Source organism: Alligator mississippiensis, chromosome 11 (genome assembly GCF_030867095.1).
Source record: "Alligator mississippiensis isolate rAllMis1 chromosome 11, rAllMis1, whole genome shotgun sequence".
Classification (NCBI taxonomy): Eukaryota; Metazoa; Chordata; order Crocodylia; family Alligatoridae; genus Alligator; species Alligator mississippiensis.
The window spans coordinates 45,387,854-45,412,700 of NC_081834.1; the positions used below are offsets into that span (position 1 = coordinate 45,387,854).

At 41.8% G+C, this 24,847-nt stretch overlaps 1 protein-coding gene across 7 annotated transcripts in view; it reads left to right on the top strand.

Annotated features, from left to right (window-relative positions):
- The window catches only part of MYO9A (myosin IXA), a 392,893-nt gene that overhangs the window by 90,103 nt on the left and 277,943 nt on the right, over positions 1–24,847 (top strand). For all 7 annotated transcript variants that reach the window (XM_019499347.2, XM_059714929.1, XM_059714932.1 and 4 more), the window contains exon 2: positions 7,275–8,185. In XM_019499347.2, the coding sequence (XP_019354892.1) occupies positions 7,343–8,185 (843 nt within the window). In that variant the 5' untranslated portion in view covers positions 7,275–7,342. The remainder of the gene's footprint in view (positions 1–7,274; positions 8,186–24,847) is intronic.

The window sequence follows — 24,847 nt, forward strand, 5'->3', positions numbered from 1 at the left end:
TGTAACAATTAGCTAGTAATTTAGTAACAGCACTTAGTTTACCATATTTGATAAACTACCCAGTACTGGGTTGTTACTCAGTTTAACATTTGCATGTTTAGTTTGCAACAAGTAATTGCCAAAATAAAGTATCCTATATTATTTTTTAAAATGATTCGGCCTTTCTTCCCATGACAGAAACATTAAGTACGTAACAGTAGCGTGGCAGAAGGCAGGGTAGATGTGCATCTTATAGACTAACCTGGTCAGATGCGTAACTCCTCTGGTCATGAACAGTAGTATGGTTAGCATTTTTCTTAATCATTTGAGACATTTCATTTACTGCTAATGTTTAGGAATGGAAAATCCTCTGTCAACTGCCGAAGCTTGTGGAAATATATTTCTATAAACTCAAAACACTTTATTTACATTGAATAGATTCACAATACATAAATTGCTATCTCAAAGAAACTTCATTAAAAACTTTAAGAGGTTACTAAAATGTTTTTTGACAGGTTTGATCATTGAAGATAGCTTTGTTTTCAAATATAACTTTTAATAAGGACACACACATTTCTAATCCACCTTGTCAATCTTATTTCAGGCCAGAGTTCTTGATTTGTGAAATCACTTTCCAAAAACGTCAATGTTTTATGATTTAAGTTTGTTGGTTATCACTCAGTCATGAATTTAATCCTTTTTGGTCAGTTTTGCAATGAAGTAGGTGAGTGAAAGTTTTTATTTAAACCTAAATGTATTAAATATTTTTCAGAAGGACTTTGTAAAGTATTTGGCCAAGGAACATTTTGTTTTAAATGTTAGTCTTATTACTTTTCTAGTGTGAAAGTCCCATTTTAAACAGGTACTTAAAGTCCATGAATACATACATACTTTGAGATTCTATAATTACATGTAAGCTCTTACAGCCTCTGCAAGATCTAAAGGATGTAGTTAGAGTTCTGTCTCCAGGGAGATGAGCATGCTGTTTAGGGTGGCCATTGGTCCTATTTTATATTGAACTGTCCTGTTTCTAAACCCTTTGTCCCCTGTCCATTTCTAAATGAGGATCAGATTGCAGAAAGTCCTGTTTTTCAGTTCACTGGTGGAAATGCATGTTAATCATTTGTCCTCGTGATTCTTTTGGCTGTGCCTAGAAGTTAGATGGTGCTCAGCCAGGAGGAGCAGGGCTCTCAGACAGGGAGGGAGGGAAGCAAGTGGCCTTTTTGGGATAGCTGTGCTCCTTGCTGCTGATTGGCCAAGGGGCACAGTGGCCCCACCCCTCGCTGCTGATTGATCGAGGAGGTGGCAGCCCCACCCCTCACCAGTATTGACCAAGGGGTCCTTTCCCTTACCAAGGGGAAGTCTGTATTCTGGGGACACATCAGTGGTCACCCTAATGCTACTACTTTATCTTTCCTAAAGATCAGTAGAGGTTGAAATGTAGGTTAACATAGAGATTGAAAGAAATCTTGGTAGTTGAGCTTTAGTAATCTTACAATCTACCACTTTCTTGGTATGGGCACATTTATACTGATAGAGGGTAGGTCTTTCTTTTTATTTTTTAGGCTGTAGAAATTATTTTCTTCGCCTATATGGGTATATTACAATTTTGACCTAATGCCATTTTGCTGAAAAGTATATTTTCTTAACGTATGGCAATACTAACACTATTTCATTAAAGTACATGTTTTTGGATAGGGCAAAATATAAATATAAATGAATAAAGAAATACAAATTGCACAATATTTACTCTCTGAGCAAATGTATCTGTAACAATTTATCAGCCAGGGTGGCAAATTACTGCCTAGACCTGCAGGGACAACATTCCTAAGAGAACCTCTCTCCAGATATGTGCTCCTGCTGCTATTCCTATAGCTTTATGAAGGCAATGACTGTTTTCCCTTATAGGGCCTGCACGCAGTTTATTGTAGTATTCCTTCTAACATGCTTTGGGATATGGCATTTTTTTAAAACCAAAGAGACCTGCCGGTAAGGGTTGAACAGTGTAGGAAAGCCTTATTCATATGTACCAGTGCTTACAAAACTCTTTGCAAATAACTTTAACACTCCACAGACTTAAAACAATCCAACCTTTATGTGCCTTTGACATTTATATACATCTGTATCAGCAGATATATAAATGTCCATAGATTGCAACTACTGGAATTTGTATAGTTCTGTCACTTTAAGAGTTGTAAATCCATGCATGACCTCTCCTCCACATTGTTAACTTGTAATTTCAGTGGAGGTTTCTAGCTTTAAAATATCTCTAGGGAACTGACTCTGCATATGTGCAATTTGAAGGTTACTGATATTTTCAGACTTTGCACTCTGAGATTAGTGCTTGGCTCCGTAGAGTGCCAAAGTGTTCAAGATGTCTTGTAGCTCGGATATGCAAATCTTCATTTTGCCGCTCTATTAAAAGAATACAGGTTTTTGAGAACCAATTTCAGTGGTCTGAGGTCAGCAAGGGGAGGATGAAATGAAATATTTTGGACATTTAATTATAGTTTATGAAGAACTTGTCCAGCCTCTAAAGTTTTGTCGTTACTTGGGAGGTGGGGGAGGAGGAGAAGCTTTTAAACCTAGGTTCACTCTGTCATGACCCAAAGGTCTGATTTTTTGTGTGTGCTTCGGCACTAAGAATTATCCCCGTGGGTTTACAGCTTCATTGCACGAAGGAGTTCTGCTGCGCAGAGAACCTGCGTGCAAAGGAGTGTTCCCGCCACTTTGCAGCAGTCCTTGCAGGGTGCATTTTCTTTGCAACACAGAAATGCACGGTGCAAAGAGTTCCCGCTCGTCATATGCAAATTTGTGCCCCGCAATTGGCTAGTTCTAAATTATTCACACGTGGCGGCTAGCGATTGGCCTGCTAGCCGTATAAGAGGCTTGAGCAGTTTCCGCCCAAGCCGAAGAGGACTCCGCATCCATCTCGTGGGGACTCTGGGTGTGCGCGGCAGGGTAATAGAAACCCTGTGTGTTGCTCAGAGGAGTTTGGCGGCCTGATCCACTGCCCACCTCTTCCCGTCTTCGAACGGAGCCTACTATAAGGTGTATTGACGAGTTTATGTGCGCTTGTCCTGGACATTCGGAGTTCTGTCTACGTGGAGCCTAGCAAACTCCACGTGATTGTTCGTGTTTTGTCTACATGGAGCCTAGCAAACTCCACGTGATTGTTCGTGTTTTCTGTTGTAACCGCAACTCAAGCAAGTTTCCAGCCTGCACCGCGACCATCTCGGTGTAAGTAAACAATCTTAAAATCAACCGTTACGTGTCTGTGCCTAATTCTAGCTTGGCGCCCGCCCTCTCCGACCCGGCCTGCCCGGGCTGCCGGCCACAGCCCGCGTGCAGAGTGACGAAAAGGGCCCGGGGTCCAACCCGGCCTGCACACACTCATAGTCTTTAATAAACTAATATGAAAATAATACGCTTGTTCTGTCTTCACTAGGGTCGAAGTATTATTGTAGTCATGATGATCCAGGTAATATGGGAGAAGGAAAGCTTTTTTTCTTTTTTTTGTAATGGCTTTTATTAGAGCAGCTGTATAGTTGAATGAGAGGTTAGACAAGTTTTTGTGCACAAAGTGCCTTTCTTCACTAGGATTTTACCCTAAGTTAGTAAGATAATTTAACTTATTCCTCTGCCCTGCCCCCCAAAGACGAGACTTATGTTACAACCAACAGTTTAGAAAATGTTTGAAGCAGTTGCAAATTTCTGTCTGTGTGCTCCTCCTATAGTGTGTAGGTTGATTCAGTGTCAGGTACATTTTGTGTGTGTGTGTGTGTGTGTGTGTATACTAGCCAATTGCCTGTCAAGAATGATGGGGGGGTGGGGATGGAGCCCCGGGGCCCCCTGTCCAGGCCTGCTCTCCCTTCCCTCCTGCTGCTTGTGGTCTGGGCCCGATCCCCACTTCGCCTCCCCCGCTTCGTCCCCGGTGTCCCCACCATCATGGCGATGCCTTCTGTCAGAACTCGAATAAAGCATTACAGACAGACAGACAAACGTAGGTTTTTATAATAGAGTGTGTGTGTGTGTGTGTGTGTGTGTGTGTGTGTAGGAGTGTGCACTTGCTAATTTATTTAAAATTAGATAAATAAACAGTATACAATAATACTTTGCATTTACGTAATACAATTTATCAGGTGGTACTGCACCTTTGCAACTTAATATAATTAAACATACTAATATCAGTGTAAGGTAGGTGATATTCCTATATAACCAGGGGTAAAGTGAGATGATGGCTATAAGTTAACTAATAAAGATATTGGCAGAAATGGAAATAGCACGGCAAGTAACATTTTCACCCTTACTTTGGCTTCTTCATACTGAGTAAAATAACTGGAGTGGCATAAAGAGTTTCTCAAGCTCTGGATGTGTTGACACAGACGAGAATTCTCTTGGTGTAAGAAATAAGGAGTATAATCAAAAGCTTGTTTTCCAAAGAACCTTTTACGAGTCTTGATGTTGCAAGTATGCCAGGGACAGGGATCACAGCACCGTGAACATTTGAGGAATTGTTGTTCATAGGCAGAAAGGGCTAGACTGCTGTAATGCAAGATGGACCGTTGGAGCTATCTGTCCCATAGGGTGCTGAGAAGCCCAGAACCAGGCAGGGCCCAAAGATGACTTTGAGAGGCTAATCCACCATTTCTTTGAGTATGACTTCTGTATAGGACCTCTTAGAGGTACAGAACAGAATCTTTCCCTGTATCTCCTGATCATGGCCTTGTCTTATAACATCTGAGAGGGAATCAAGGAAAAATCTGAAAGTTGGCATTATGGCAGAAGTGCAGTGGAATTAAGATAGGAATCTGTTCTTTTCTCAGTAAATGAAGTGAGTCTAGGAAGAACTTATAGGTAGGACTGTATAGGTAGGACTGAGTAGATCATAGAGTCATAAAAGATGAGGGTTGGAGGGGACCTCAAGAGGTCATCTAGTACAGTCCCGTGCTCCAAAGCAGGGCCATCCCCAATTATATCATTCCACTCAAGGCTTTGTCTTCCTGGGTCTTAAAAACCTCTACTTCTGATATCCAGCACAGCTCATCTTAATGTGGTGAGAGAAACTTACTTTGGGAACTCCCATATTTTTGAGTACCATACTTTTTTCACACCCAGTATAGACTTAACACTATTTTTGCATTGGTATGTATGCACATCATTTGGATTTTTAAACCAGTTGGAGGATTAAAAAGTGTATCTGCCTCATCTAGCATTTATCACTATGTGAACATCGTTGAGAAACTTGGCTAAGATAGCAAGCAGCTCTATGAAACAGCATCATGGTAGCAGAGATGCTTAATACTTTTGGCGTTTCTTTTGGGATAAGGGTTTTTATAAGGGGAAGGACGCAACGTTCTTCTGGTTTAAAAAAAAAAAAAGCAGCCCACCTTAGTTTTAGTTGGCTTCACCTTAATCTCTAGGCAGCATCATGGCCTTGGGAGCTATTTTTCTCCTTGTTTCTTTTGGATTTGCAGCCAATTTGTGTAATACATATATTCCCAGAGGCTTAGAATTGTACCTGTACAGCACATAGTACTGAGCATTAAGCGCTGTTCTTACTGTTAATAGACAGAAGAATAAAGAGATTTTACAAAGCATTTCCTAGAGAATTAGACTCTCTAACACATGCCCACTTAACTGCTGTCAGCTTGCAATCTCACACGCTTTCTGCCTGAAAAAATCACAATAAGAAATTTGCTTCAATAACTATGCTGTATTTGCAAATAGCGTGGTTTCTGTGTATTTAGTGGAAAGTAAAAGGGTTAAGTTGGCTCTGTACTTTGGCCCCATGCAGCTGTCTTCAGAAATACGTAGGGGAAAACTGGCACTATGATGTGAGGAATTAGTGCCAAGTCCTTTTTTGAAAAACTTTTTTCATGATAGCCAAACTATTTATGACAGAGATCTTTTGATTCAGTTTATATATGGTAGCTTCTCCTACATCTTTGAAAGGTGTGGAGGTGGCATTGCTGAAGAACAGTATTCTGGCTGTAGCTGATCAGCTGAGAATTTGTAGGTGGGCGGGAGGTGGGGGTGATTTGAAGATGGAGTATATTTAGTGAAGCTACTTAATGCACTAGCCTCTGTTGATATCAACCAGCCATAGAAAGGGCAGGGAATGGATGGCCACTGTATTTTTAGATTTCATAGACATTAGGGCTGGAAGAGACCCAGGAGATTGAGTCCAGCACCTTGCCCCAGGGGCAGGAATTTGTCTGGGATCAAAGGATCCCAGCAAGTTAAGCCTCCAAACATGATTTGATATCATCTGGTGTATTGGCAGTGTATCAGCATAATATTTCTGTTTTGTTTTGCATGTTGGATTAATGCTCAGAAAAAATAATAGTTCTAATGTTCATTAATGGTTGAGTGATGCAAGAAGTCAGAAAAACGAGCATCTCAGTTTTGGGACAACAGGAAATCATTGTGCATAGTTCCTCGACGTTTTGAAGTGCCTTGCTTTTGCTTAAATGTCATTGTAAGAAGTTTGTACAGGAAAAACTCTGAAGTAATGGGGAAGGTGGTTTCACTCTTTCTTTTCTTTTGAAAATGCCTGTAGTATAGGGATTGAAGGTCATTACTTTTTTTTTTTTAAAATACGCTTGCTGTGACTTGCTCAGAATCTGAAAATAGTTAAGAAACATTGCATGTTACAATGCGCTTGTGTAGGAAGCGTTTTAGACTTTGATTATATCTGGGTAGTCTGCATAGAAAAGTTGAGGTGTTTTTCAGGCACTCCGTTTATTAAATGACGTTCCTGCTCAGTTTGCTTGAAATATCTAAAAATGGAAAAGCAGGCAGTCAAACCAAGCAAACTAAACTAAAATTATTCTATGCATAGTAGAAGTGTTTTTTCCGAAAGATATACCTACTGGACATAAGCATCCCCAACATATTCCTGTACTGCTTGCAAAATGCCACATTTTCCCCCATGATTTTACCCACAATGGAACATATTAATTTAAAACTAGCGAGAAATTTTGAATCCTCAATGCCTCTTTAGACTTTTTCAGGAATTATCAAGATTTTAATGTGAGGTATTTCTGAGTGTGTAAGAGTAGAATAGGGTCTCAATTGGTTAGTGTTAGCACAGTAAATGTCTTCTGGCTGCAGTTAGTTTTCCTTATAGTACTGTGGTATTTTACAATTCAGTTGTCTTTCCAAATGGCAGAGTTTGACAAAGCCCTTTGTAAAATCTTAAGAATGAGATTAATGGTATTGCTTAGCTGATATTGCCTTATCTTCTCATCTAGTTTACTAAAAAAAGTCTTAATGTTTATCTCCATTTTTAGTGATGTCATGACGGCATACTGGACTGTTCTAAAGATGCACTGCAGGTACTGATGGGAAGGGGTCCAATATGAGTGTGAATGATGCTGGAGGAAGACGACGCTTTGAGGACAGTGAGTTCACATTACACATATACCCTGGGAACATTGCTGAAGGGACTATCTATTGCCCCATTACTGCCAGAAAAACTTCAACAGCTGCTGAGGTGATAGACTCTCTCATTAATAAACTCCAGCTAGACAAAACAAAATGTTATGTCCTAGCAGAGGTGAAGGAGTTTGGTGGGGAGGAATGGATTCTCAACCCTACGGACTGCCCAGTCCAGCGCATGATGTTGTGGCCCCGCATGGCACTTGAGAACCGACTGAGCGGGGAGGATTATCGCTTCCTTCTGCGAGAGAAGAATCTAGATGGGTCAATTCATTATGGCAGCCTCCAGTCCTGGTTACGGGTGACGGAAGAGCGTCGCAGGATGGTGGAACGTGGATTCCTTCCTCAACCACCGCAGAAGGACTATGATGACCTTTGTAGTTTACCAGACTTAAATGAGAAAACGCTCTTGGAAAATCTTCGAAACCGCTTTAAGCAGGAAAAAATTTATACTTATGTAGGTAGTATCCTAATAGTTATCAATCCATTCAAGTTTCTCCCTATTTACAATCCGAAGTATGTCAAAATGTACGATAACCATCAGCTTGGAAAGCTGGAGCCCCATATTTATGCTGTGGCTGATGTGGCCTACCATGCAATGCTTCAGCGCAGGAAGAACCAATGCATTGTCATTTCAGGAGAAAGTGGGTCAGGGAAAACACAGAGCACAAACTTTCTGATTCATCACCTCACTGCTCTCAGCCAGAAGGGATTTGCTAGCGGAGTAGAACAGATTATTCTTGGAGCTGGACCAGTGCTTGAGGTAAGATGAAAGTAATACTAATGATGAAGCTATTTTTGATGTGTTACAAAAAATAGTCCTGATTTTATACTACGAGTGTGTACTGCACAAATGATAATAGTAAGCAGGATTTACCACACTATTATGAATAGTGTCTAGGTGCATCTTTATAAAGCATATACAGTTTTAATGCTCTTGAAAAAAATGAAGTGAATGGCTATTTTGGGAATTTATTAAAAACATTTGTTTTCACTTTAATGTGATTTAGCTATACTGTACAGTGGTGAATTTCATTTTTTAAAAATCATAGACATCCCAAAATGATTATTTTTAGTTAACAAGAGACTTGATTTAAAAATGGAGCTTACTACATCTAGTATATTGACTGTGTTACTGTCAGGGTTTAACTGTTAACTTTATTTGAGGTTTTATGCATGAAGATGCCTTGTACTCAGGTTTTGGCATGCCCTAGTTGTCTTTCTCCCACCCATCAGAAAAAAAGCTTCTATATACTATATTGTCTTGCACACAGCATGCCCTAGAATATACTACACAGCTTGCTTTTGAAAGGCAGAGTGAGGGGGGAAAGATTTTACCTTATAGTGAGCAACTGTGTGGCAGCAGCTAGGGAGCAGATCCTGTCCATTGTTCAGCTCCCTGTGGATCACCCATAAATGGCAGAACCTGCTCTTACCATATTCGTCACATGTGGTGCGCACTCCAGTTTCCAGCAGGTGGGCTTGTTTGATTTTCTTAAAAAAAAAAAAAAAAAAAGTGCATGTTGTATACAAGAAAATACAATACTTTAATTTTTACACATGTAATGTCACTAAATGTGATTTGTAAGGAAAATATTTAGCTAGTTGGAAAGTAATTTCATAGCAAAGGAACTTAGTGGGATGCAAGTACTAGAACATTGTATGTTTAAAAACAACCATCTTGTTGAAGCTTGTTTTATTTCTTCGATTAGTGGTTATAAAGGCTCCCTTCACCTAAAAGGCTGTTCCTTGGCATTCAACATCCTATGCCAAAGGGAAGTGGCAACATCTGTCTGGGAAGCTAGATTTGAAAGAACTTGTTTAGCAATTTGAGGTGGAGTGATGCTACACCTATGTTTAAAGGAAGTTTATATGAAGGAAGTTTGCTTGCTAGGAAAAAGAATGCTTCTGGGTGGAGGAAACTCCCTTCAGCTCCCTAAAAGAATATGTAAAAAGGTGTGCTCTATTATTTTCTTTTGTGAATTAGTGTCTTGACTGTATATCCAAGTAATTATTAGTCTTGTGTTTTTTGTTGCTATCCATTATTGGTTGTTTATGCAAGAGTCACTAGTGGAGCTTATGGAGTCCCTCCCCAGTTTAGATAAATTTCTGTTTGGCCCTAGCTCCCTGCAAGGGTCCACCTGCTAGGGCAGAGGCAAAAACCCCTAGCCAAAGGAGGGACGGGAACCCAAGAGACTGCTGCTGCAGCCGGAGTAAAGGAGGGAGCAGTGACTGGGGCTGCACCTTTAACCCCTCACAGGCCTTTGGAGGAAGTAGGGATCTGTGGTTTTGGTTTTTCTTTTTTGGAGGTAGTATCACCATGTGTTTGAAGTTTTTACTTTTTCATATTCAGCTTTGGATGCTGTGAATTTTAGTAAACCAGTCTGGATGTAAAAAAAAAAAAAAAATCAATTGCTTTGGACGTATCTTCACTGGGGAGAGACGTTTCCTAGCAAAATAGAGGTGAAAGAAAATCTCAGGGACTTCTACAAAGATTCGCTGTTGCATTGAATCTTTTAAAATAAATAATGATGCACTTTTCCAATTTTCTTTCTTCTAAAGCATCTGCTCTTGGTGGGAAAGACTAGACCTGTGTTCTCTATGAAGTCCATTAAAAATTATCAGACTGGACCCTGGGCTGTAGTTCCCCATGTTCAACTATGGTTATCTCAGTGTAGACCCTGACTTATTTCAAGGTGTGCAGTTCTTTTCCTTTTTATAAGCAATGACGGTGGTAGTAATTAGTGATCACAGAGCCATTTTTAAGGCAAAGTATTTAACACCAAAGAACTTAAGAAAAATAGATCTTAAATGAAGTGACCAGTCCATACTTGTACCAACATTTCCCCGCTAAGGCTCATCATTCCTTGAAGCTGGAGAAGGTCTAATTTCTTCATGGTTCAATATCCCATAACCATTTTTAGTTTCAGCTTGAAGTCCTGGACAGATCCCACCTATGCTCCTAGCCCCTTCCACTTCAACTTCTGAAAGAGCTTTTAACTGCTTATAGCCCTTTTGCATATTAATTCATAGGCTGGCAAAACAGCTGTGTCACTTGAGGCAAGATTATTGTCATTGTCTTGTAGTTGTCCCCACAAATGTGTTTTTGGAGACTTGCTTATGTATAGCTACTGTGTTGTTTGCTTGTTTTTTTCCATTAGCCCTGTCTCCCATTAAGCAAAGCCAGTGCATTTTCATCAGTCACTCAAGTCTTACAATCTGATATGCCGTATCTTCACCTCACTGTCAATGTTATAGTGTTCATATTGGTGTTCTTAGATTATTTCTCAGCATTTTCAGATCTGTCGTGCACAAGATTATTTTTTGAGAAGTGAGACCTACCAATTTTGAATGTGTTAGACTGTTAGTTCACAAGTAAATATAGGTAGCCATGTTACCCCCGAGTCAGGCAGAGGGCAGAGCAGCGTGCCATCAAAGGACATTTTTACATGTGCTCCGGGAGGGTAGGGGAGGAGGAAGGTGCTTTAATTAGTGAGCTGCGCCAGTTAATAGTGTCCAAGCATCATGTCCACCGAGCTGAAGAACGGCGGTGGGGTGTGTCATGACCCAAAGGTATGATTTTGAGTGTGCTTCGGCACTAGAATTATCCCCGTGGGATTACAGCTTCATTGCACGGTGGAGTTTTGCTGCACAGAGAACCCACATGCAAAGGAGAGAGTTCCCGCCACTTTGCAGCTGTCTTTGCAGGGTGCATTTTCTTTGCAGCACAGAAATGCACGGTGCAAAGAGTTCCTGCTATTCGAATGCAAATTTGTTTCCTGCTATTGGCTAGTTCTAAATTATTCCCACGTGGTGGTTAGCGATTGGCCTGCTAGCCGTATAAGAGGCTAGACCGGTTTCCGCCCAAGCCAAAGAGGACTCCACATCCATCTCGTGGGGACTCTGGGTACGTGGCAGGGTAATAGAAACCCTGTGTGAGATCCAGAGGAGTTTGGCGGCCTGATCCACCGCCCACCTCTTCCCGTCTTCGTGCGGTAACCTTCTTTAAGACGTATCTACGAGTTTTCAGCTTTGTGGCGTGCTTGTCCTGGACATCCGGAGTTCTGTTTGTGTGGAGCCTAGCAAACTCCACGTGGTTGTTCGTGTTCTTTCTGTTTGTAACCGCAACTCAAGCAAGTTTTCAGCCTGCACCGCGACCATCTCGGTGTAAGTAAACAATCTTAAAATCTACCATTACGCGTCTGTGCCTAATTCTAACTCGGCGACCTCCCTCTCCGACCCGGCCTGCCCAGGCTGCCGGCCACAGCCCGCGTGCAGTGCAACAAGGGCCACGGGTTCGCACCCGGCCCGCACATGGTGATGAGGATGGGATCAGGAGAGGGCTCGCTGGAGTTAGAATTAGTTGAGAACTGCCCTTGGAAAAGTGGGAGACGCAACGTAGCAAGTGTTACGGAACTGGAGGCGCACATTGCATACCACCAGGCGGGCGGAACGGGTAAGAGATGTATCAGTGGACGCCTTTTGCTGAAGGGAGAAGAGGGAGCTCCCGAGACAGAGCCCTAGAAGGGAGAGAAGTGTATCTTCACCCTGCGGCGTTCGGGTGTATCATGAGTGACGAGCGGGTCCTGTACAGGCCCCTCGATGCTGTGACCCTCGCTGAAGTCGACCCAGCGAGCGCAGTGGGCCTGACACTCACCCGGGAGTGTGTCCGTTGCTTGCGATGTGCCCGGGAGATGGGAGAGCCGATGCCGATTGGCTGGCTTTCCCCTTACATGGTAATACCTAGACTGAGGGGTCGCGATCTTCTGTCCGAGCTCCGCGAAAACCCGGAGACGGAGGAGCGCACCGTAGATGAGGGAGTGGTCCTACGGTGCGACAAGGGGGGAGAATTGAATGCAACTTTTCAAACCATGACGGATCTAATGAACAAAACTCTAAGTTTGAAGACCCAGCTGCGTATGGCCGTTTGGGCGGTCGGAGAAGCAGCTGAGAGAGGGGATCTTAAAATGCCATGACAAGATGGCGCTGAGCGGAAAGAAGACCGCGTGGAGGAGCCGGAAAAGAGGGATGGAGCTTCGGAGGAACCCGTGAGGGTTCGGCCGGTAACTCCGCCCAGCAACATAGCGACGCTTCTGCCGACCACGCCCCTCTGCTGACGGGAGGGGGAGTCAAGCGGAGGAGTACATCCGCCCCTCCCGCCTGAAACAGCAACAACCCCCACTGTAACAACTACAGCTCCAACAGAAACAACGACAACAACAACTCGCGAAGAAACTGATCAGCCTGCAGCATCAAGCAGCCAAGTCATCAATCCGCAGAGTGCAGTTCATGCTACTACTTACTACACTTGGTCCAGAGCCGAACTGAAGAATCTGTGTAGAGAATCCAGGATCCAACCCGAGGAAACTCTGGCTGTGTGGTTGGGACGTCTGGTCGTGGAGCTTGGGTCTGACCTCCTGGACCAGGAAGAGGCAAGTTTCTTGGTGAGACAAGCTTCATGGAGTAGGGGACATGTCACTGACACAGACATGGTGGCGTTTAGCGTCCACTGGCCTATTCCAATTCCAGCGCTTGTGGCAGGAGTAATTGAACAAAAGGCCCATGCATGGCACGATGGACGACCAGAGCACACCGGTGCAGAACAGCTTGTACTGGCTATCATAGGAGTCTCGTATTGTGCCTGGAACCCAAGAGTATGTACGCTGGGACTGACACCGCTTCAGCAAATGCGACCATGGCCTCATCGTCACCTGCGAGACCCTGGAACCGTTCCAGTGACCCTCGACAGCATAAACAGTTTTCTTGAGGTCTATGGGCAGAGGAACATAGTGGTTTTGCGAATTGTGCTTAACCCAATGGTCGACCACCCTGTGAGTAGTCTCCTTCATCAGTTGCCAAGACTGCGTGTCCTAATGGAGCCAAGACTGTCTGGTGATCGGGAATGTCAACGCCCGACTGAGGCTCGGAACACAAGATGCCATGAATCCGAACGTCCAGTATTACAAGATAGTAAGTTTAATCGACTGCATTATCGTGCGGTCCCGTGTAATTTTGTAAACAATAGTAAAATAACCATTTTAAGAAAGTTCTTTTATAGATCCGGGATTCAGAGTGCATGGTAGAGAGAGGCCCCGAGAGGGACAACATCACCGAAAGGAGCGAGGGCCTGACACGCAATTCCACCATGATGCCCACTGAAGCCATGATCGTCCAGTTTTTTGTTACGAATGTAATTATGTGTATATGTGTGTGTGCCGGCTATTATTTGATTCGATCCCTTGAGGACGACCTTTTATTGTTAGCTAATTTTGTATTTGTTCGTTTAGTTTCATGAACCGTTAACAGAGCTACTGATGATCCGAATGATGAACATGTAGTATAATTCTATTGTGCCTTCAGCAAGGGGGGATGTCATGACCCAAAGGTATGATTTTGAGTGTGCTTCGGCACTAGAATTATCCCCATTGAATTACAGCTTCATTGCATGGTGGAGTTTTGCTGCACAGAGAACCCGCGTGCAAAGGAGAGAGTTCCCGCCACTTTGCAGCTGTCTTTGCAGGGTGCATTTTCTTTGCAGCACAGAAATGCACGGTGCAAAGAGTTCCTGCTATTCGAATGCAAATTTGTTTCCTGCTATTGGCTAGTTCTAAATTATTCCCACGTGGCGACTAGCGATTGACCTGCTAGCCGTATAAGAGGCTAGACCGGTTTCCGCCCAAGCCGAAGAGGACTCCACATCCATCTTGTGGGGACTCTGGGTACGTGGCAGGGTAATAGAAACCCTGTGTGAGATCCAGAGGAGTTTGGTGGCCTGATCCACTGCCCACCTCTTCCCGTCTTCGTGCGGTAACCTTCTTTAAGACGTATCTACAAGTTTTCAGCTTTGTGGTGCGCTTGTCCTGGACATCCGGAGTTCTGTTTGCGTGGAGCCTAGCAAACTCCAGCGTGGTTGTTCGTGTTCTTTCTGTTTGTAACTGCAACTCAAGCAAGTTTTCAGCCTGCACCGCGACCATCTCGGTGTAAGTAAACAACCTTAAAATCTACCATTACACGTCTGTGCCTAATTCTAGCTCGGCGCCCGCCCTCTCTGACCCGGCGTGCCTGGGCTGCCAGCCACAGCCTGCGTGCAGCGCGACAAGGACCGCGGGTTCGTACCTGGCCCGCACAGGGTGCTTTGAGTGATAACATCGTCACTGATGCATGTGATGCTGCGGTTCTTTGGAGCGCTCCAGCAGACTCAATCGATTGATTCTGTTTCGACACGCTGGATTTCCAGCACGTCAGAGTTGGCTCCCTCCACGTTTATAAGAGCCCTTAAAGACTAGCCTTTTCAGATAGGCTGTAGCCTACAAAAGCTTATGCTTACTTCATTAGATGCTATGAATGGACTTTCAGAGAGCAGGATAGAGAAGGGAGGGAGGCATTCCTGAGAGGGGAAGGTAAGTTGAAGAGATCAAAAGGGATAAACAAAGCAGTTAACTCATTTAGAGCATGAGAGATTTTACAAGCTAGTCTAGGTAAATGGGATAGAATCCAGAATCTCTGCTGAGACCATACTTAAGAGAATCCATTCTGTGGTTGATTTCTTGTTCCATAGTTTCTCATACAGGCTTATTTCCCCACACTTCAACTATTAAGTCTTTCATATATTTAATTTATTTTTCAAATGCACCTTTCACATAAGACTTCCTGGCTTACTAACCTGCGGGTGTGTTTAAGCTATTTTCATTCTAGCTTAATCACTTTTTGTGTGGGATACATGCATAAGGAGCCACCTCTCAGTAATGTGTATAAAACCTATCAAAATACGTACAGCAGAGTCCACCTACAAAAAGTATCCCCCACATGTCCTTTTAATACAGATACATGCACTTACAAAGCCCACCCAAGTACATGGTAAATCTATTTAAAGGAAGAAAAAAAAAAAGAAACCTTCCAATGAATTAAACTCCTACATTGTCTGCAGTCAAGAGAACAAATAGTGGATCCCTGGCAATATCTATTGTTCCTGTTCCTTATCTCTCTGTTAGTACATGGTATAATGGGCAGCACACTAGCCATTTTAGTATTTTAGCACCGCAGCGATTCAGAAGTTCCTTGTGTCCAAGGGTTGTAATGATTGCCTGTGTTTCTCAGGATCCAAGTGCTTAGATGTGACCTCCTAACTGTTGGCATATAGGGTCTCGTAAATTGTTTAGGAGGAGGCATTACTGTAGAAACTAGAGAATTTGTCCTCCATTTTCATGTTTATTGTCTCTAATATCTGATCCATAATTGTAGGATGCAAGATTGTGAACAATACAATGATCGGTTTTGCTCTTATTCACTGGATCTCTTTCTTGTAGCATGCCAACAAGGGTATTTTCCATTCATAGAATCGCTATTTTCATCAACTTTGATCATGTGAGGATGAGTTCCAATTCCATGGTAGCCTCATTTCTACACTCTTCTAGCTGTCTCCAGATTACTCAGCCATGTTATTCCGGCTATCAGTAATGGTTATTCCAGAAATTTTTCCAGCTATCAGTTTAATTGAAAACAATCACAGTTGAAGCAGTTTTAAAATTACACTGTTCATGCTTCTGTGTTTTCCCCTTTCTTTCCTAGAATTTTTGGGCCAAGATCTTCAGCTAGAGTAACTCTGTTGTAGTCAATGGAGTTATGTTGATATCAAGTTGTTTGGTTTATTCTCTGCATTTTTATATTTTTGATCCAGTTTTTGTCACTTTTCTGTATCCCTTGCTTCTTCCTTTCTGTCTTTTTCCTTTCCTGTTCTTTTGTTTTATGTTTTTCCTCCTCAGTTCCAATATTTCCTCTCTTATCCTGTACTATGATGTGCAGTGGGATGCCTGGCACAGCTTGCTTTGGAGTGCAGACCTGTCCCTCTAGTCAATCATGGAAGATAATGGGCATTGATGCATTTCTTTTGTGTTCAGACCTGTAATTTAGGGAATGAGTAACTGAACTAGTTCTACTCCAGGCTGTTATGACACCCACTCTTCCCATGTTTGTATGTTTTTTTCCCACCCTCTCACCTTTCCACAAGTGCTTCAAATAGCAATGAAGAATTGTGCCTCTGGGAATGGATAGCTCAGATTCATTCTCATTAATGTTGACATGAACAGACTGCATCCTATGCAGTTTCACTGTGCTTCTACGGCACCTTTGGATATATTGTGTGACACAGTACCATGCATATCCATCTCTGTGAACTTTCCCTTGCAGGGATCACTGGAAAAAGTAATTATGGGATTCCCATGATCCTTGGCCAGATTAGACTTTTGGGGACCACTGTCAACATCAGTATTTTTCATTTAGTAACCTTGGCAATGTCATTTGAATATTTTACAAACCAAGTCAGTGGTGCATACAAATTCCTGCTTTTTAAACCTTAGTGCCACCATTTGATGTGTATTAAGTCGTGCATCTATAAAAGGAAATGCCTTTCACATTTATTTATTTAGTTATTTATTTATTTATATTGGCAGAATGTGATTCAGTAGATGAACTTGTTTTGTGCTTGAGCTTCCCGAGTGTGTGGCAGATTTGTAACAATAACCCATTTGAATGGCAGTTTTGACACATTTAGCATGCTTATATTTGACAAGTCTGGTTTGCTTCAAACAAATCTTGTTAATAAGCTGGTATACAGTTTCAGTATGTGTGCTGGTATTATTTGAACAGTGTGTCTAATCACTCATTTTTTTCCTTGATAAATAATATTATGCAGCTGCTGTACCTACTCGGATAGTAGAAAGCATCCAAGTATGGCTAAAAGGAAGCAACTTATTTGGTTTCTTCTTTATTTCTTGTTTTTTATGTGCTTGTTTTTAAAGTCTCTAATCAAAGTAAAAGTATGTAATTGTTTTCTGTACAAAGTTAGTCTTTCTTATGGTGTAGCCTAGACGGAATATTCACTAAACATGGTTGTCATTTCAAACTAGCTGGCCTACACCTACAAGGATATAGGTAGGGACCTATTTAAATCATGGTTTCATGATGTGTGTGGTGACAGAGCAGTTGTCATCCTAGCTGTCTCCGTGGCCCAGGTTATCGAGGTTTGCAGAACTAATTGAATTAACATAAGACTTCCTCGTCAGAATCCCATGCAACAAGTCAAGAACCTAATCAACTGGAACACTTCAAACCTCATTTAATTTTTCTGGGCCTGATTTGTAAGTGGAAATACTAAGGTAGTCTGGACTCTTTTAGCTGATACTAATGCAGAGCCAAAACTTGTTGTGCTAGTTATGTGTCATTCCCCAGAAAGCTTTACAGATTAATATCTATTATTTTTGCATGTGGCTTGTCAGGTAGTGCCTCAAAGTTTCAAGTCTAGACTACTTGAAAAGAATGCATATGTTGCGAGAGAGAGGGAGTAATTTAAGGTTGGTTTTCACCTGTTAAATCAGTTTCTTGGCGCTGCTTAAAGTTTTAAGACCATGCCCGTGGGCTCCTCTGGAATCTAATCTAATTCTCAGAAAGCTGTGTGAATCAGAAGTTGGTGCCAAAACACAGGCTTGGGAAACTAATCAATCTAGACTTTCAGCTCTAAATTGCAAGGAAAATTTCTGAGTACTCTTTTTCCTGTTTGTGCAATCATGTGTCTTTACAGGGACATTATCGACAGCCTTCCCTGTTAGCATAGTGACTTGATGAGGTGTGGCCCCAAAATGCCTCTTTTCTCATGACAGTAGTTAACAAGGCTTTGACTACCCCAAGCTCACTTGTTCCCAATCCTCTGCCAGAGAAAATAACTTAAACTTTTAGTTCAGATTTTTTCTTTCTTTTGTTCTCCTATCTAAATAGCACCAAGATGAAAGAATGCATGCTTACGTAGGGGGAGATTAATCCTAACTAATAATTTATCCTGGGCCTGCCTTTGTGAACTTGAAGTTAATGTTTTGTGCCTACACCAGTGGTGGGGCCATATTAGCTTTCAGGAATATTATAGATGGAAATAAATTTTGAGTCAGTTACTTATCACACGAAGTATCCACCCTACCTTAACTCTATCTTTGTAGATATACCAGCCCTACTGTCTTCCCTTTTTATGTGCACTTTATGCATTTCTAATATGCTTCTTTTAACTCTTGAAGTGACATGCACACAGTTTTTGCAGCTTTGACTTGACTTTTCATGAAGTCATAGTGGACTTCAAGATGAACACGAGCCATCAGTGTGATGAAATCATCAGCAAAGCTAACTGCACTTTATCATGCATCTACAAATAGATCTAAAGAGATGATACTTCCCCTCTATGCGGCATTGGTTAGACTGCAGTTGGAGTAATGCGTCCAGTTTTGGGCACCATACGTCAAGAAGGATGTTGATAAACTCAAGAGGGTCCAGAGGAGGGCCACTTGTATGGTTAGGGGCTTACAGGACAAGCCCTGTGAGGAGAGGCTGAGGGACCTGGACCTCTTCAGCCTCCGCAAGAGAAGGCTGGGAGGTGATTTTGTGGCTGCCTGCAAATTAATTAGGGGGACACAGCAAGGGATCAGAGATGCTCTGTTCACCAGGGTGCCTCTTGGGGTAACAAGGAACAGTGGTCACAAACTGACAGACAGCAGACTTAGGCTAGAGATCAGGAAAAACTTATTCACGGTAAGGATGGCCAAAACTTGGAATGGGCTTTCAAGGGAGGTGGTGCTCTCCCCTACCTTGGGGGTCTTTAGGAGAAGGCTGGAGAAGTATCTGGCTGGGGTCATCTGATCCCAGCGCTCTTTCCTGCCTAGGCAGGGGGTCGGACTCGATCTGTTGAGGTCCCTTCTGACCCTAGTGTCTATGAATCTATGAAGTTTTTTATGCTGTACTGAAGAACTTTGTTCTTTCAGGTCCTTGGAGGCCTGTAAGGGAGGCAAGCCTAGACAGTCACATCTTGGGGAAGGTGCAGTTGTGATGGAGACCTTTGATTTACCAGTCTTTCGCTAATTTTCCTGGCTGCTCACTCAGTTTGGAGGGAAGTTGGATGCTGCAGAAATCCTCCCACTGTCAATCACTGTAGGCCTTCAGCCTCAGGGCTTCTCTGTTCAAATAATTGTCAGCTCTTTTCCCACTGCCTTCCCTATACCTAGAAGCCTGCTACTTTTTTTCCCCCTTAAAGTACACAGGGAGGAAAATAAATGCAGTAGGAAAGAGCTTTGGGTATCAGTAGAATTAGGGAGCAAGAATGTTCATTTTTTTCTTGCTGATCCCTAGCCCCATGCAGGAGGTCAGAAGAAGTGAAAATCATCTTCCTTTATTTCTCCTGCTTCTTTTAACTGCCTAGAGTAGAACATTTTTATTTTTAAAATGAAAGCCCAAGTTTCCAACATTCAAATGATTTGCTTGCTAATGCAGATGTTCAAAAACTCAACATGTAATCCCTTGTGAAATTCTACTTAAATGAAGTTAAGGATCTGGCTACAAGTTTTGGTAAACGTTCTTTATATTTTTCCTTTCTTTTCTACAAAATGGCAACAAAAAGTTGGAAGACTGAAATCTTGTAAAACCAGCCTTAATCCAGGAACCTCTTTTCAGTACTAAATTCAAATTTTGTAGGAAAAAGATCAACATTGATCTGTGATAAAAGTTAGCAGTTTTGAGGTCAATAGGATTCTCCTGGTTGAATTTTGGAGTTGGGACAAGCCAGGCTTTATTAAGGAAACTTAATTGTAGCCCTAACTATAGAGAGAGTTCTTTCAATCCATAAATAGAGATATTGCAGCTTCATAGAAATCTTCCACAGATGTACCTCATTCTTCAGAAACTAATCAACATTATAAGGGAAATATTACTGGAAAGTTTAATCATGCATCAAAATACCATTTTCTCCCTTGTTGTTTTGTGTTTTGTTTTTTTTTAAACAAATTATCCTGTTAGAAACATCCAAGCATGGTTTTTTTAATTTGTATTTGGAATGTTTTGACATCCCAGCTTGTTTCTGTATAAATCATTTCTTTAGGGATTGAGAGGTGACACTTCCAAGAGATTTCTGTTTGTGTGGCAGCCTGTTTACACGCCTGTAGAAGATGAGCACTTTCTTCCATATGCTGTGTAGTCACTGGATGGAAACAACTTTTGTAGGTTTTTTTGCAAAGTTAATAGATGTATTCAGTTTCATTATTTTGCTTCTATAACATTTATATTTTATTTTATCCACTTCCCCAGGGCAGATTGGTGCACTGGTACACTAGCATCTCCCTTTGATTTCTGCTCCTTCCAAAGTTTAAAAGCAACTGCAGTGGCAGCAGCTTGTTTAGTCGGGCAGTGCTGAGGGAGTCCATTGACTTCATGGCTCATCATCATCTTCCTGATCCCTTCTAAACTTTTCATTGCACGGGTGTTAGTGACGCTCTCTTCTTTTTAATGATCTTGATATTCCATCAGTCAAGCTAGCCTTTGTTCTGCAATTCTGCTGTCTGTTTGCTGTTGCTGGTAATGAAGCTGCTATTTCACAACCTGTTACATTTTTAAAGAATCATTCTAATGAAGTTCTCCTTGATTTTGCTTCTATCTTAAACTGAATAACACAGTCCCCTAGCATATTAGTAAGCTTCTAGCTAATTTTTAACTGGAGAAAAATATATTTTATGTGATGATGATGAACCTCACCATCTGCACTTCCCTTTTTTAAATTCTAGATCTGCCAATGCCACTCTCTCTCTTAGCCAGCAACCAGTATACCTCTTACAAAAGAAAAAAACCCCCAGTGAAATTCTTCTCTAAATGACCAAAGTATCCCTACTAAGATAGTAATTATGTGTGTGGATTTGGAGGGGTTAGACATGTTGTGTTCTCAGGGGTTTGCTTTAGGTTAAGTTACTGTTCATAACTTTCCCAGTGTCATCTTCAACTTTGTTTAACTCTTGGGAAGGGCATTCTGTGCCTGGAAACTTTCCCCAATTACAGTTGGTTCAATAAAAGACCTTGCTAAACATACCTCTTGCATGTGCCCTGGACTATCATGGGTACTAAAGCACTACAAAACTAATTGCTCAGCTTGTGAAGATTTACAAGGACATCATCAGCTCAAGCTGAGTATGTCACTGTAGCAGCTGTTTTCAAGCATATTCCTGTGTTCCTTTGGGTTGTTCACTTGCTTAAGAAACCAATTTTGAACAAAATAAAAAATGTAGACCGACTACTTTACTTAGGGTAACTGTGATGAGCAGTTACTGTTGCCAGACAGGGCTAGTATGAAGAATTGAATTTTCATATTGATATAGACCTATGATTACTCAGTTTGGTTTCCATTAAAAGTTAGCATTTAACTTCTGATAGCAACAGACACGCCATGGTTTTTCCTAGCAGACACTGACTTGCTTAGAAAATCTTGGGAGCGGTTGCAGCCTTCCATCAGCAACTTCAGAAAGCATACAACTGCCTAAGTAGGTGTTTAAGGCACTGTTAGAAGTTACTGTTTCAACTGCATGGGATAGAAATCTAATTGCCTTTTTAAACAAAAACTTAACTTCTTCCCCACCCCCTTACTGGCAAGTGGATTTTTTCAAGCCCTTTTAAACAATACAAAAGCGATACTAAGCAGGTATTTTGTTTTTAATCCTAAAGAATTATTTTGTAATACATAGCTTTATTGTCTGTCTTTTTACTTAGCTAATTTGAATTGGAGAGTTGCTTTAATTTTTGGCAGCTAGGGAATCTGAACACTATTGTGTGTGAGGAAAAAAAGTTGCACTGTTTGCATTTGTTATAGTAGGTGCTGCTCAGCTTTAAAGTTCAACAAGAAGTTACTGAATGGGGTTAAGGGTCAAGTAACTAGAAGAATTAGGCATGTCTTGGGTTTTCAGTACGTGCAGCTGACATCCAGCAATATGAGGTTGTTTGACCTTAAGTTAAATATGCATACTGTTTCATAGGAAAGGTCAGCCAGTTAGTGCTTCACTGATCCACATGTTCATGCCTTACTAGTTTGAAGCAACCTCAAATGGTGTATGCACACATCCCCAGGTAATTTCAGGTTGGGCATAATTCCTTTATGAAATTCCACTGTATTAACTCTTCTGATACTGCTGAAACTTTTTTTTTCCACGCCAAATTAGTGGTGTAATCATATTTGGAATGTAAAGCTGAAGTAAAACTCTATGCATTCTAGAGGAGTAGGGCTGTGTGAAGCTTCGGTCTCTGATTCGATTTGGCGGAGATTCAGCCCAATTCAGTGGCTGAATCTTTGAATCTGAATCCAGTCAGGAGACCCTTTAATCTCTCTGAATTGAGTCGGAATTCTCCAAATCGACTCAGAGATTCGGAAAGATTTGACGATTCGGACATAGACACAGCTTGAAATGTTTTTTCTATATACCTCAAGGTACCAGGCGGCTCGTGAATGCTGTGATGCTGGGATGGATGGAGCATCCCATAGGAGCACAGGGCAGTCCCCAGTGCTCTCAGCAGCAGACTCGGAGGTGGACCAGAAGCACTTCCAGTCCACTTGTGAGTCCGCCAGGGAGCGCACTAGGGCCCCCCCCCCCCCCCGCACTCCCTGGCTCAGCGACTGGTGCCTCCTGGGTCTGGGGGGCCACTCAGGGTCCCCCCCCGCAGCTGATTGCTGAGCTGGGGAGCATGGGGGGGGGGCGCATGCTTGGCGGCAGACCCAGAAGTGGATCGGAAGTACTTCTGATCCACTTCTGGGTTTGCCGCCAAGCACTCAGGGGCCCCCCCTGCGCTCCTTTGGGACACTCCATCTGCCCCACCATCGCAGCGTTCATGAGCCACACCTGGTACCTTGAGATATGTAGAAAAAACATTTAAAGCTGTGACTGTTGCTGAATCGCTGAATCGCTGATTCGCTGAATCAGCATTGAATCTTCAGATTCAGTGATCCAAATTAACTAATCGAATCACTGTCCTGGATTCGGGCCGAATCCAAATCAAATACTGCCCGTTTCGTGCACCCCTATAGAGGAGCATGCAATTCCAAATGGTGGACTTTGAATAACATGAGAAGATGATAAACTTTGGGAATATTGACTTGCATTTTGTAAAATATACATCAGCTGTACTTTTATTTAAAAGCAGCTTAACTACTATAGCTGAAAGAAATTTGATTTACAAATACAGTGATAAGACATTAGGGCAGCTGTCTTACAATTACAGTGCTCGGCTGTTTAAGGAAATTGAACTGAGATGTTTCAGCCTTTGTTCTGTATATCATAAATATGAAAAAGTCTTACAGCAGAAGCCAGTATTATTGTCTCCATTTTATAGGTGGGGGAACTGAGGCACAGAGAAGGGACATGATTTTCCCAAGGAATTGGATACAACCAAGGTCTCCAGAGTCCTAGTTCAGGCTGTTGCCCACTTAGCCGAATTGTTTCCCAGTAAGTTCTTTGAACCTAAAAGTCAAATTTAGGGATTGCTGTTTGAATTGACCCTGTCATTCTCCCATCTATGAGTTGCGCTGCCAGAATGGGTTGTCTAACTTTTTAAAAATGCAGTTAAAAAAATCATCCAGTGATTTCCTCCCCACCCCGTTCCGCACCCCCTAACACTTTGTTTTTCTAATTTTAAATTGACGTTAAAATACTGGGATCAAGATTCTTTTGATTTGTGTTTAATTGCTGGTACTTTACTTTATAAATCAAAACTACCACCTTTGCAGTTTATGGATTGAAAGTATTAAAACTACTTTATACAGTAACGTCAATGCAGTAGAACAAAGCTTATCTAATTTTCCCTTAATAATAATGAGTCGATTTAATTTGCTTAGTAAAATTTCTTAAGGGCTGTTATACTTTAATTGAGGCAGTCTGTTATATATAAACACTTAGCTATATGGAACAAGAGGACATTCTGGGTAAATTAAAAGGTCTGAGAAGCATCTATTTTGTTCATTATTACTGTTGCGTTTCTATTGCCTCCATCACAAAGTAGCTTTTGAATTAAAAAACGTGTTTACCCAAATCCAAGATGGCTTCAAATTGAATAACCCCTCCTCCCAGTAATTGGATTATAAATTTGTTATAATTTTTAATTGAATTATAAATTTGCCACCTGCCCCACTATGCCTGTGCCTGCCCTCCTACTCTGTGCCTCCCCATCTCTCTGCTCCCACCTGCAGCCTGATTAGGGTGGGAAACCCTGTCTTGGATTTGAGTAAATCTGGCAAATTTTATCTGTTAAAAGACAAGACTTTAAACCTGTACATTTTATTCTGCTTTAGTAAATGGGACCATTTCTGGAGATCGCTTCCTTCTATGAAAATAGTTTGCTAGTTCTCCAAGATTTAAGGATATAAAATCTGCTATTTCTGAGAATAATGGAACCAGAAAGGTTCTGGAGAGCTTTGACAATAGATCTTTTTCTATTTGCTGGATCCTTCTTGACTGTTTGGTGGCTTTCTAGAATTTTTGCTATGTTTTTGTGCTCTGTTGATGAGCCTGCCATTATCGATCTGCTTCATCAGCTTTATCCTTGTAAGTCACCCTGCTTTACTGATGATCTTAGGTGGGGAAAGTGTTTA